General features: G+C 39.6%; 1 protein-coding gene across 5 annotated transcripts in view; it reads right to left on the minus strand.

Annotated features, from left to right (window-relative positions):
* Positions 1-12,052, minus strand: part of FBXW8 (F-box and WD repeat domain containing 8) — a 52,468-nt gene that overhangs the window by 36,188 nt on the left and 4,228 nt on the right. For all 5 annotated transcript variants that reach the window (XR_012676385.1, XM_075167243.1, XM_075167242.1 and 2 more), the window contains exons 3-4: positions 6,013-6,177; positions 5,327-5,415 (exon numbers count right to left, since the gene is read on the minus strand). Coding sequence is in view for 4 of the 5 variants with exons in the window: in XM_075167243.1 (XP_075023344.1) it covers positions 5,327-5,415; positions 6,013-6,177 (254 nt within the window). In the remaining variant the exon portion in view is untranslated. The remainder of the gene's footprint in view (positions 1-5,326; positions 5,416-6,012; positions 6,178-12,052) is intronic.

Here is a 12,052-nt window from a genome sequence, read left to right on the forward strand (position 1 = left end):
ACCTATCAAAGTTGTGCCATTATACAAGTGAAATTTAAGCAATTAAATAAGGCAGGGGTTTATTCAGGCTGTTTAAGAGTTCGGTTTGTTAACTTTTATTCATTTTCATTACTAATTAATATTTTGGTTTCCTCAGGTCTGCACACTGAATTAAGATGCAAGAGCTAATAATAAATACCTTGAGAATAGCCCACAAGCCCTATAGCAAAAAAAACAAATTAGATGAGAGTTGACATGAAGTTTTAAGAAGTGCAGAAAAGTGTTTTCAAGCCTTTCGGGCTAGTTTCACACATCATTATGAAGCTAAAAAGAGTGGCAAGCCCATTTTTTTAAAAAGTCATTTGCAGGTCACCTTTGAGCAAGAGGAAAGCAGAGTGGGAGGTAATGGTAGAGAACAAAGAAATCTACCATATAGTAGCAGCTACTTATATGTCTGTATGTTGCTCATAACGGCTTAAACTGAAAGGCCCAAATTGTTCAAAAGTGCTGCAGTGTTTAAACTGTAACTCCCATAAGACTGCTTCAGAATGAAGGCAACTGTATGAAAATTGTTTCAGTGCATTTAATTTCTCAGTATGAGAGAATCAAAACGTATCACTACCTCCAAAACAGATGATTCCTCTAACCACGCAGGATATTGAGAAAGTTGTTCTTTTGCTTCTCATTGCCTTTATCAAGCATCACTTGGAGAAATACCATCTGTGCCAGGTGTGCTCCACCCTGAAAGGGGAGGAAGTGTTAATCTGCAAATTTATTGAGGCACTCAGGGCACAGGCATCTCACCAGCCCTAACTTAAGAAAATAAAATCTCTAGGAAAGAAGATAGTACTTACTGGGGGAAGGAGGAAAACCTCTGAAGTTAAAATGTAAAGAGTAGAACCAAGGGCTGATTCCCAGCTGAGTCTGTAAGGGGTGCGGGACTCCACGCAGCATCTGCTAGACTGGTCTCCGTGGCACAGCAGAGGCATGCCCTTAAATCTCCACTTATGCAAGCTTTTAACTAACAGTCTACCACTCCTCCTTCCGTCAAAGAAAACTGAAGAACGAAAAAGCATCAGATACCTTCATATTTCTGGGTCATTGGAAGGGTGGTCTGACTCTGGATCTCTTTTGTTTATTTTCATTTGGGAAGCTTTCAGAGCTACAAACAGCAGCAGTAAAGCCACAGTGCCCTTTCCACAAGCATAAAAAAGTTAACACAATGCACAAAAAAACATCACCCTGACTCACAGCAGACTTGGACTGGTTTTACGGGGCCAGTTGTGAGGTGAGACGATCACCACCGACACAAGGTAAGTCTACCACACAGTTTCGAGGACAGCCACACGTTAAGTATTTCACACAGAGCTGGTCAGACAGCAAAACAGTCTCACAACAAGTTACAGACATGTTACACCACAGGATCCACTGTGTAATGACAACACAGTTCAAACAAGGACCAGAGGCATGCTCCGAGATTAGCATCTCCGGGAGGACCTAACCTCTGACTACAAACGCCCATCAGTGTGGCTGTCAACACTGCAAAGAAAGAAAAAGTATCAATTTTACTGTCTGAACATGCGCTTGCTTAAAAAAAAAAAAGAGAGATTTGTTTAAGATTTTATTAACAGAAGGTGAAGAAATCCAGGCATTCTGTATGGAAACCAAACATGTGACAGCATTAGGTACAGTGAACCTAATCATCAGTAGTAATTTATAAAAGCCAAGCGAGCAGATGTATAATTGCTTTAACTCTGACTTAAAGAAGAAACTACATTTGAATTGAATACGGAGAGGGGGGAGGACAACATCCCTTTAAAGAAGATCCTTCGAGACATGTAACTGTAGAAAGGCTGGCGAATACAACATTGATTGGGAGTGAGGTAACCACAAACACCGCTGTCTCAAATGAAAAGGGATTCAAGGTCTGACCCAAAAAACAAGCATCGTAACCACTGGGATGAAATTTTAATGATAAACACAAGATGCTCTGCATGCAGGCCAGATTGAATTATCTGATGTCAGCCAGTAAATGCAAGGCGCTCTGAGAAAGAGGAGCTGCTAGCAGCCACCTTCAACTCGCAGCTCAGGTTGCACTTAATCAATCCTTGATATTCTGCCATCTTCTGGCTTGAGCTTTGGCAGCAGCGTGGAGAAAATAGAAGAGAGTGCATGAAATAGGTACATTTCTCTAAGGGAGAGCTAACCCTGAATAGTTTATCTTTGCTCCCTTACACAAAGTTAACAAAGCGATCCGCTCCTGAACCAGTTCGGGCAAACGATGCCTCTATGTATTATATTTGTAGCTGCTGGTTTAAGTCACTCTGCCCACAACCTGTACAAATTACTTTTCTGAAAGATTAAAAAAAAGGTCTACAGCAACTAAATAAAAATTATTGCCCTTTCCAGCAGAGTTTGAAGCAGTATAATGAAGCACACTAGATCAGGTCTATCACAGCACAGGTTCAAATCAAATAAGATTTTTCCCAGGCTTCAAATACACAACAGCCCCAGCATTTCTGCTGGAGAACCTCTCTCTCCACCCCTTTTTTAATTTTTATAAGCTTCTCTGATCTCCCAAGATCCGGGGCTGAACCTCCTGAAACCAGGGAGCAGCTGTTATACACTGCCACAGTTTCCAGCTATAAAGACAGAGTGTAATGCCTGGCTGGCCTGACCGAGCTGAGCCAGAGGGTTGCAGCTGCTCCCCAAAGTCAGACATCAAAAAACCTGCTAAAAACTGAGTGGCCCTATTTTTCTCCAATGCAGCAACCTGACTATAGAAGAAAGAAAGGTAAATGACGCCATAAGCCACTGCTTAGAAAACCCCAGGAAATGCCACACACACAATTAGCTTTAAGATCATCACCAACTTCTCAGGTCTTGCAGTCACACGTCTGTTTAGCTTTATGTACGTGGCAAGTCTCGCTGTAATCTATGATTATTCACATGTAAAGCTAAGCACATAAGTGTTTGCGAAACTGGAGATATAATCATTAAATGTAACAGATAATTGATATTTATACTGAGAAGAAAATTGACTTCTGTTAACCTCAGCTATTAAATTACTTCTTCAGTACTGAAAGAATGCAACAGCTAGTTATTGATCACCAGATTCATTACACTTTTATGACAAATTTGAAAGCACAATGCCATTAAGTACAATACTATAAGCTGGGAAAGAAAGGGGAGGGTTATGTTTGGACTTAAAAAACCCCAAAACCCCACACCCAACCAATTCCTCAATCTACCTATCCTAAATACTTATCAAATGCACATAACGAAGTCTTTCCCTGCACAATCTGCTAATGTCCTTGGAAGTTTTAGTTATAACTTTAAGTCTGTCTTGTTTAGTATTTACCATGACATACCATAAGCTATTATTGGGGGGGGGTGACAGCATGCTACTGTCTTGCAGACTTCGATCATCACTGGCAGAACAACAAATTCATCTTCTTTTGGGCAAGATTCACAGAACAGTTTTCTGCTTGCAGCGATTTAAGAGATGCTTTCAGAGATCTCAAGCTACCAAAGGCAAACTCACCAAAAGAATCAAGAGATATTGGAGGAACTGGGGAACCAATATGAAAAGACAGTGTGAAACTGCATAAACCCAACTTCGTAATACATCAAGCTAAAATATGGACTATTTGAGTTAAATATATGGGATTAATCTCCTTTGTTCATTAATTCTTTAGAAATTAAATTTATCCCGCCTACCTTCTATACACTGTATATTTGGATATAAACACAATGGAGAAAATGAAGAAAAAGAAGAGCTGGAGGTTTTGGCAGCAGCGTGGAGACAACTGGGGTTTCTGGCTCCCAAAAAAGTACAGGAGGTTTCATGAGAGACAGTGGAACCGATACAGTAGTGCAGATCCCTAGCCAAGGCCAGGAATCACACTGCCCGAGCTGAAGGGCACGAAAGAAGTCAGGTTGCTATCCGCAGAGCTGGATCCCAGCTGCGGACCACAGCAGCTGGGAGCTGCGGCGTCTTCTCAGTGGCCCAAGGAAGCCCCAACATCAGGCACGAGTCAACGTAAGATCTGCAGTATTCCAGCCACGCAAATTCTTCAAGCCTCTTCCCACGGCCAGTGTTTAGGTTAACCGCTGTGTGGCACTGCCCCTCTAGAGGTCACAGACTACACAGCTCTTCAGCAGGAGCATTTTCATTGCTATAACGCAACCAATTACAGCAGCGAAAACATCACGTGAAAAGCAGAGAAAGAAGCAATAGTCAATGAATAGGATGGCAGACAGAATAGAAAGGGAGACTTCCAAATGCAGAAGTAAAACAAGTGGTAGAGCATCTAGTAAAAAAAAAACAAAAAACAAACCAACAAACCCATCAAAGATTAAAAATCCCCTTTCACTCATGCCGTCTGCTGGTTTTGATTTCTGCTCTCAGTTGTCCAACAGCATTCAAAAGCATTTCAATGTATATAGGAGTTATCTACATGCAATGTATTTCAAGGCACCTTTCTTATACCAATGAGTGAATTTTATAGTATTTTTTATAATAGTTTTCTCTAATCCCACAATGCATAAGCATACCATTAACGTGAAGTGCTACCATAAAAAAAGGGAACTCTGGTATGTTAAGGACAATGTCCTCTGACTGCCCTCAGGTCGATATAATTTTTATTTATTCATGTGACTTCTTCTGGAGGGCTACTAATTACTGAACCTGTAAAATTCAAGCAGAATTAGTAAAGCCTTACACCTACTGAGACAGTCACGGTAACCTCTTCCAAGAGTTTGGGAGGTTCTCAAAATTGTATTTAAGAGTGTAAACCAAATGAATAGCTAACATAAAATCAAGGTCCCAACAAAGCTTTATATTAGGAAAAGATAAGTTTGGGCTTGTTTTTTGGGTCGTTCCCCCCACCCCCTGATTTTCTTTTAAATAACAATAGAGAAAAGTAACAGTCCTCCTGAAGTTAGCTCACAAAAATATCCTTGTGATTAAGAGATTTTTATGGAAAAAAAAATAAAAAGAGCATTTTTCAGTAGATGTGTACAATATTTAATACATTCTGGGTGCTTCCACAGCAAAATGATAGATACAGCGCATCAGAAAGTACTATTGTCTTTACAGGGACCATATGCACGCAAGATAGCTTTTTGAATAGTACAATAAAAATTTGCTCTGCTGAAATGACTCGTAGATAACCATCATTATCAGTCACTTTAAGGACAATCTACCTCACCCACAAAGGAACTGCAGTCAGAAAAATTCATTCTTTTTGCCTCAAATGGATGCTTATTTTGAATTTGTTAAAAAGCAGTACACGAGATTTCAAACAGCGAAGATTAAGTGAGCATTACACCACCTCATACTCACCCAGCAATAACAACTCCATCGCAAGAATGTACATCACAAAGAATTTTTCCCAGCTCATATCGCAGCTGGCTCACAGCACCGATGCGGTTCTGCACAGGAAGATGAGACATGGTGTTGGGATTGCAATACATTCATCGACCAAGTTAATTTGCTGCTTCGTGGAAAACTCCACGCTTTGCTATTGCTACTGACAAGAAGCAGCGCAGCTGAGAGAGAAGACCCATCTATTTTACGCTTGCCTCGTGGAATTTTTACAGACAGAAATGCAGGAGAAAGAAGCTATCACTCTTCATTATCATTCATAATCTTTAGGTAGAAAAACAACTATCACAAGAACAACAAGATAGCTTTCTTTTAGCCAGGATATGTAATGAGCAGGGGAAGGAGCCTTCATCTTAAAGGCTGATTCTCATTATCAAGGGATGGTTGAAGTATAAACATCTCTCTCTCACCAAAGTCAATGGAGTACGTAGCAAACAGAAAGACTCACTCCCAAAAGTAATCAGTCATTGGGAAAAAAGGTATTACAGCTAGGGCTAAGTCTCATAAATCCTTCAGCAGCTTTCCCCTTTTAACTGGCAAAAAGAAGCTGCAATACAAAAGACCAGCTTTTCACTACCACTTGCTTGAACCAGGTTCCCATTTTTCTACAGCATCTGGATCCCATTAAAGAAATTCCCTTTTACCTTCCAGTTGGTTTTCAAAGTGCGCTCTCTGGCACGGCAGTTCTTGAGGGCGAGCTTCCAGCAGGAATGGTCAGAGATGCTTGTATCTAACAGATATCCTTCCTGTTGACACAGCCGGTACCACAACACTTCATCTTCTGCAAGTACTTTCCATGTCCTGCTGACCTAGAAATCAAATTTATAGATATATAGCATAAAGCTATAAGTAAAAATCAGATTTCATATAAAATTATTTAAATGACATCTGAAACATACACATATAAAACACTATAGGCCTGGACTGAGACTAAATTCTATGTAAACAAATATACCACTGACAGCATGGGGAAAAAACCTTTTAACAAAATGCTTGTTTTCTGTGGATTCTTTTGAAAATAACTGAGTTTCTACTCCACTAAAACTCCATGCAAGATGGATACCAGTGTTTAGTGGCCACACTGCCAACCTGAAATTACAGCATATTAGAAAATTTTGAAGGAAAAAGAAGCAAGAAAACAATTAAGACAGCATTGTAAGTTTAGAGCAAAAATATGAATTTATTTTCATATTTGTAGCTAAGAAAACCTCTCAGATCACACCACCATATCTCTAAAGTCCTACTGACAATGCTTGATTAGGTATATGACATTAGTGATTTATAACCTATTGTATTACAGTATGCATAAATAGGAATGAATTATTAAGTTTTTCAAGTAGCCTCAAGTTGCTGTCCATTTCAGAGAGAACAGCTTCATCATAATCAATTGTGGGCTTCGAATTAAAGATTCAAGAGGTAAGAGGCAACTTAAGTAGCATTTGTTCTCTGTAATTCTTAATTTAAAAAAAACAGATGTAACCAATGAAAACTGCTACCGGTGAAAGCAGCAATCAACTGTACGCTGTTTCCAAAAATTGAAAAAACCTTCTCAGACTGACATCATTTTTAGCAACTTACAACTAAGCATCTAACATCTCTTTCAGTCCCAAGATTACACCAAGAATCCAGGTCTCCCATTGACACAAACTCTCACAGGACCACATCTTCATGTTTACTTGCCATGCGTTCCACATTTACACACAGATACAACATGGCACAGCGGGGGGAAAGATGAACTATTACTTGTTCTCTATTTTATAAGATTAATCTCCTTTGTATTTTAAGATTAAGATTAATCTCCTTTGTATTTTATCATTATCATGCACACCTTGCTTTAGACTTCTTAAAACCACAGCTTTCAAACACTAAGTATAGCTTCACAAAATTATATATCATGAGGTATACTAAAAGTATGAAATCCTTTTGGCTGGTACCGATTTGCAAGAAGTCCCTGCAGAACACAAGCCATTGGAGCAACGAAGGGTGCCGTGAGGCTTACAGAGAGGTTAGGAAAACAACACACCCCCCTTAAATAAAGCAAGCGATCTCAGAGTTTGTAACGTGATCTGTAAAATTTTACATGTGATGATTTGGAAGAGCGTGCCTTAGTCTGCCGTATTCAATGCAGCATCAGGCCAAGACTGACTAGTCAGCCCAAGCAAAACACCCACAACATCGCAGGGAGATGGCAGCCAAGGTCCAGAAAGCCCCCATCAACACGATCCTGTGTCTTACAGGCCTCCTTGGGTCACAGTAAGTGCAAAACCATCTTACACACATGGTACCAAACCTCCTTGCATACTATGTAGTCCCCAAGCAGTGGGACAGTATGCTCTGCAGTGAACAGCACAGATCTCCCCTTGAAAACTTGACAAAGCTTCTAGCCATCTTATTTACGTTGTGTTGCCTGTTGGTCTTGCTATAAAGACACACATACATTGTTACTGCTCTCAAAAACCAACATCCCACTAGGAATCAAGAATTGCATCGTAAGAAATCTCTCATGACCTGTTTCTTCCAAGGGGCGGGGGGGGAGAAGTTTAATATGAGAGAAAAAAGGGGGGTGGACAGAGTAACCTGCATGTTTTTAAGATTTGATACCTATATATAAGAGCAGCTCTCAAACAGGAATATCCAGGTTGAACAGAGCTAATATTCTAGTTATTCACCAAAAGACCTCAATTCAAACCAGCAGACATACAATCCCCTTCCATCATCAGACAAAGAAAGCAACCTGGATAGGGCAATTGTAACTGCCTTACAAATGACAGAAACAGCACTGAGTTTTCTCTAGCATTATACATCATCCTGTAATAAAAAAGCAGTGCTTAATGTTCCTGTCCCTATAGGGACACACTCAGGAAATTCAAAAGCAAAAAAAAAAAAAAAAAGGCAATCCAAATTTCAAACCGTTACAGTTTAGTGGGGAATTTGCTCTCAATTTGATTTTAAAGTAATATAAATCCATATATTATTGCTCAAAATAAAAAAAAACAAAGAAACAAAACACCCAGCTTTTTGCTGACACACAAAAAAAGCAGCTGTTCTGCAGGAGTTGAGCACCCCGGCCAAGCCCAGTCAACAGTAACGGCACCTCTGCCCCTCTCCCGTAACAGCAGCCCGTTTTTGCTGACATTGAGGGGACAGGCTAACGCACAAGCAGAAGTAAACAAAGCCAAACTAGGCCAACTTTTGCCTTGCTTTTAAAAGATTAAAAAAAAAAAAAAAGAAAACACACACACCTTTGGAGTTTGCCAAAACAGACAATGTTGCACAGACCTTTCTGGTTTCAAGGTCTTAAAAGCATTTTATAAAGACAGTAAAAAAAAAAAAAAAAAAAGAGGGGGGAACTACATAAAATTTAGACTGCCTTTTCAACTCTCAGGAACAAACATTCAAGGGGAATAAAGATCCTATCCTATTATGATTTTTTTAAATCAAATTACATTGAATCCTGCTGCTTTACAAGCATGAATTTCCAAAGGGTCCCTAACGCAGCCTTTTCTTAATGCACCAAAACTGGCATGACAATCCCTTGTAAAAGCCCCACTGAGTGAGCCTCAGCTGCAAGAAATCTCTAATAAAAGTGTCTCAAGCATTTCACTTTACAGCACCACTGTGAGCTGCCGCATTAAAACCAGCCATTGGCTTGAAGTCAGCTTTATTAGATCTGCTTGACTTAGAGTTTCAGGTGAGGCCCCGAAAGCCAGAGCATTACAGCTTTATTTATAAGCACCCATACATTCTGCTTGTTGGAGAGTAGCTGAGACGTGCAAAGCTCTTATTAAACTACGAACATAATTATTTCCAAATCTACACTACGCAGAAACTCCAACAACGATCAATGACAACATCTTACAGAGTTTTTTATAGATTTAGAGACCCCAATTTAATTTTGTCTGTAGTGTTCCTATTATCTTTTTACTACAGTTCTCAACTGTTCTCAGCAAAGAAACTTTGGTTTCCCCTGAGCTCCACACAGGAACAGTTTTATATCTTACAGTTCAGCAAGTAATAATGTTCTTTCTTCAAAGGCTTTTGCTGACATAGGCTTTGCTATTTCGTTTTGCCTTTGGGGGATTCTTTTTTTCCAGGGAAAAAACCTAAAAAACCCCACCTCTTCCATCAAATTCTAAATTTCTTCTAATCCTGTCTAAATCAACTGGCTCAAATCCTAATGAAGGTTTATTCATCCCTCTCCATCTGATAACTGTCTTTGTTTCATTAGGTTTATTTTCTTCCCTAGTCACACAAAGACATATTCAAGGTTCATTCGCTGAAGCCAGGGGCCTCAATTAGAAATATCTGGACTTTCAATTCAGTACAATACGTAGAGCCAAATAGTATTTAGTCCAAAGCCACTCAGATGCACATTTACCAGGTGGAAGCTGCTCATATTTTCAATTCACAGCCATAATGTTATTTTAACTCTCATCCTGAGCCCAGGATATCCTTATCCATCCATTTCTCTGCTCTCTCTCTAAACTCTGAGGAGGATGGATGATTACTTTTACCCATATACAACCTTGATGCAAAAGTATGCTCAAAAAATACATGAGATTTTTTTTTTTAAATGTCTAAACACTAAAAGCCTAACAGTTTGACAATTCCAGAAGCTCTAGAGGCAAGCATCTGAAATTCTCGATTTATGCAAGACAATTCATTCTTAGATTCCTAGAAACAGTCTCCCTTGTCCCAGATACATACACAATTGTTGTGTTGGTAAACATTTCTAAACCATCTCTCAGATGAAAACGCTAACAGTTCAAGGCAATTTCCCACTGATCCGTTCAGAAATAAAACCGCCTTAGCATTGCCAAAATTCAGTACATACTGTCGAGAAGCATTTCACACAAAATGCAATTTATGCAATCTCTGGTATTTACTGGAAAACAGTAACAACTGTAAGTATATGGAGAAGTTCATAGATTAGACACATCACCTTACCACAAAGCTGACAGTTTAAAGGCCAGGTCCTCAGGCCACAAGTGAAGTTAATTGCTGGTATCTGCGATATCAGCCCCAATAACACAAGAACTTCTGATGCATTTTGATTTGTCATACTTGTGGTGTCCCAAGCGATTGTTTTGCTTTTCCCTCTACATCACCACCAGGAAGAAGGATTGACTGTTCTCAAACCCGCCCATCACAGAAGTCAGAAGAGAGTCACTCATAGCATAGATATTTCTTTCAATGGTCAGAACGGAGTCAAAAGGTGCTCATAAGGCTGGCACAAAGCAGAGGGAAAATTTTGCCACTACTCTGCACTGTTCTGCTGACACATTAAGTCCTGGATACCTTTCTCCTTGAATTATAAACATGGGATATCAACAGGGACTCATCTGCTGGATATCGCATGCTACTGAATATCGCACAACTACTGCGAACCCACCAGAGCTCAGGAACTGATGACACCATGAATTTACATGCTGCACATGGCTTTCGTATTTCAAGTGCCATACGGATAGTTTGTGGTTTATAGTACTAATTCCAAAAATCAAAGAAAAGCTGTGGGGAAGAGGGGGAGGGGGAAATATCAGGGTGAAATTAAAGTTCTCCAGAGCGGTCTGTAGTGTGATTAAATCTCAAAGAGGCTCCGCAGTCAGGCTACTTTACTGTTAGTTGGTTACCAATTTGGCATAAAGAACTAAGCAAACAGGTTTTCTCCAAAGGCACTCACGTAGTTCATGATGCCAATTCCACTAACTGGCCCAATTTCACTAAAATCCCAAGGCGCCTTAATAAAAAAAACCTTTCTACGATAACAGCGTAAAGCAGCAGGGCTTTCCATTTAACAGAGGAGGGCTTCCCCCCTGAAAAAACAAAATCACCAAGAGAAAAATGAAAATGGTATTTATTTTTATTGCTTTGCTTTTTATTTGAACACTTAAAAAGAAGCCGGTTCTGCCCTAAAAGCATTGGATATTCATCTCATTCGGAAAGCCTTGTAAAACACTGGGCATTTGCTCAGCTACCTGTCAGCTGCCACGTAGGATCAACTGACTCAGTCTTAGAAGACGAATGAGAAATGTGGAAAATTTTCTCAGTGTTAAACATGTCTTATGAGAACAGGTTCAAGTTAAAAACCAAAGCAAGAGAGAGAGAAATCAAATGCAGCCCAAGCGCAGAGAAAAGGAACAGCCCTTCATCAGCCAATCTTTTTAGTATGCCATGAGGTAAACTGATGCCTAAGAAAAAAAAAAAGAGAAAGAATAACCTTAAAGTAATCCACTTCAAAAATGCAATCCTCCTCCATTTCATGGGATGCAGCCTTTACTAATCGTATATCTCTACTTCAGATGACAGAAATTCCAGTGTATCTGAAAGCTTCAGCCTCCTGGACAGCACCAAAAAATAATCCTAGAAAATTTTTTTCCTCTGCAACAGAAGCCCTGCAAGAGGAATTATTTTTCTTCTAACAGTCCTTGTTCCTAAAAGGCATTAGCAAGTCAAAGATTTAAGCAATAACCACCTGTAGCTATTTAACACTATGACTTGCTCATACTGAACATTGGAAGCCCAATTTCATTTCAATGCATGTACCATTTGGATAACACTTGTGTCTAGTTTACCATCCTCAACAAAGCTATACCCTGTCTGTCACTTTTCAATTTTTACATGTTAACATTTCTTTCTCTGACAAACAGTCCAGGGCATGGTTCAAGTGTAACACAAAGAATGGTT

This window comes from Calonectris borealis, chromosome 18 (genome assembly GCF_964195595.1).
Source record: "Calonectris borealis chromosome 18, bCalBor7.hap1.2, whole genome shotgun sequence".
Lineage (NCBI taxonomy): Eukaryota > Metazoa > Chordata > Aves > Procellariiformes > Procellariidae > Calonectris > Calonectris borealis.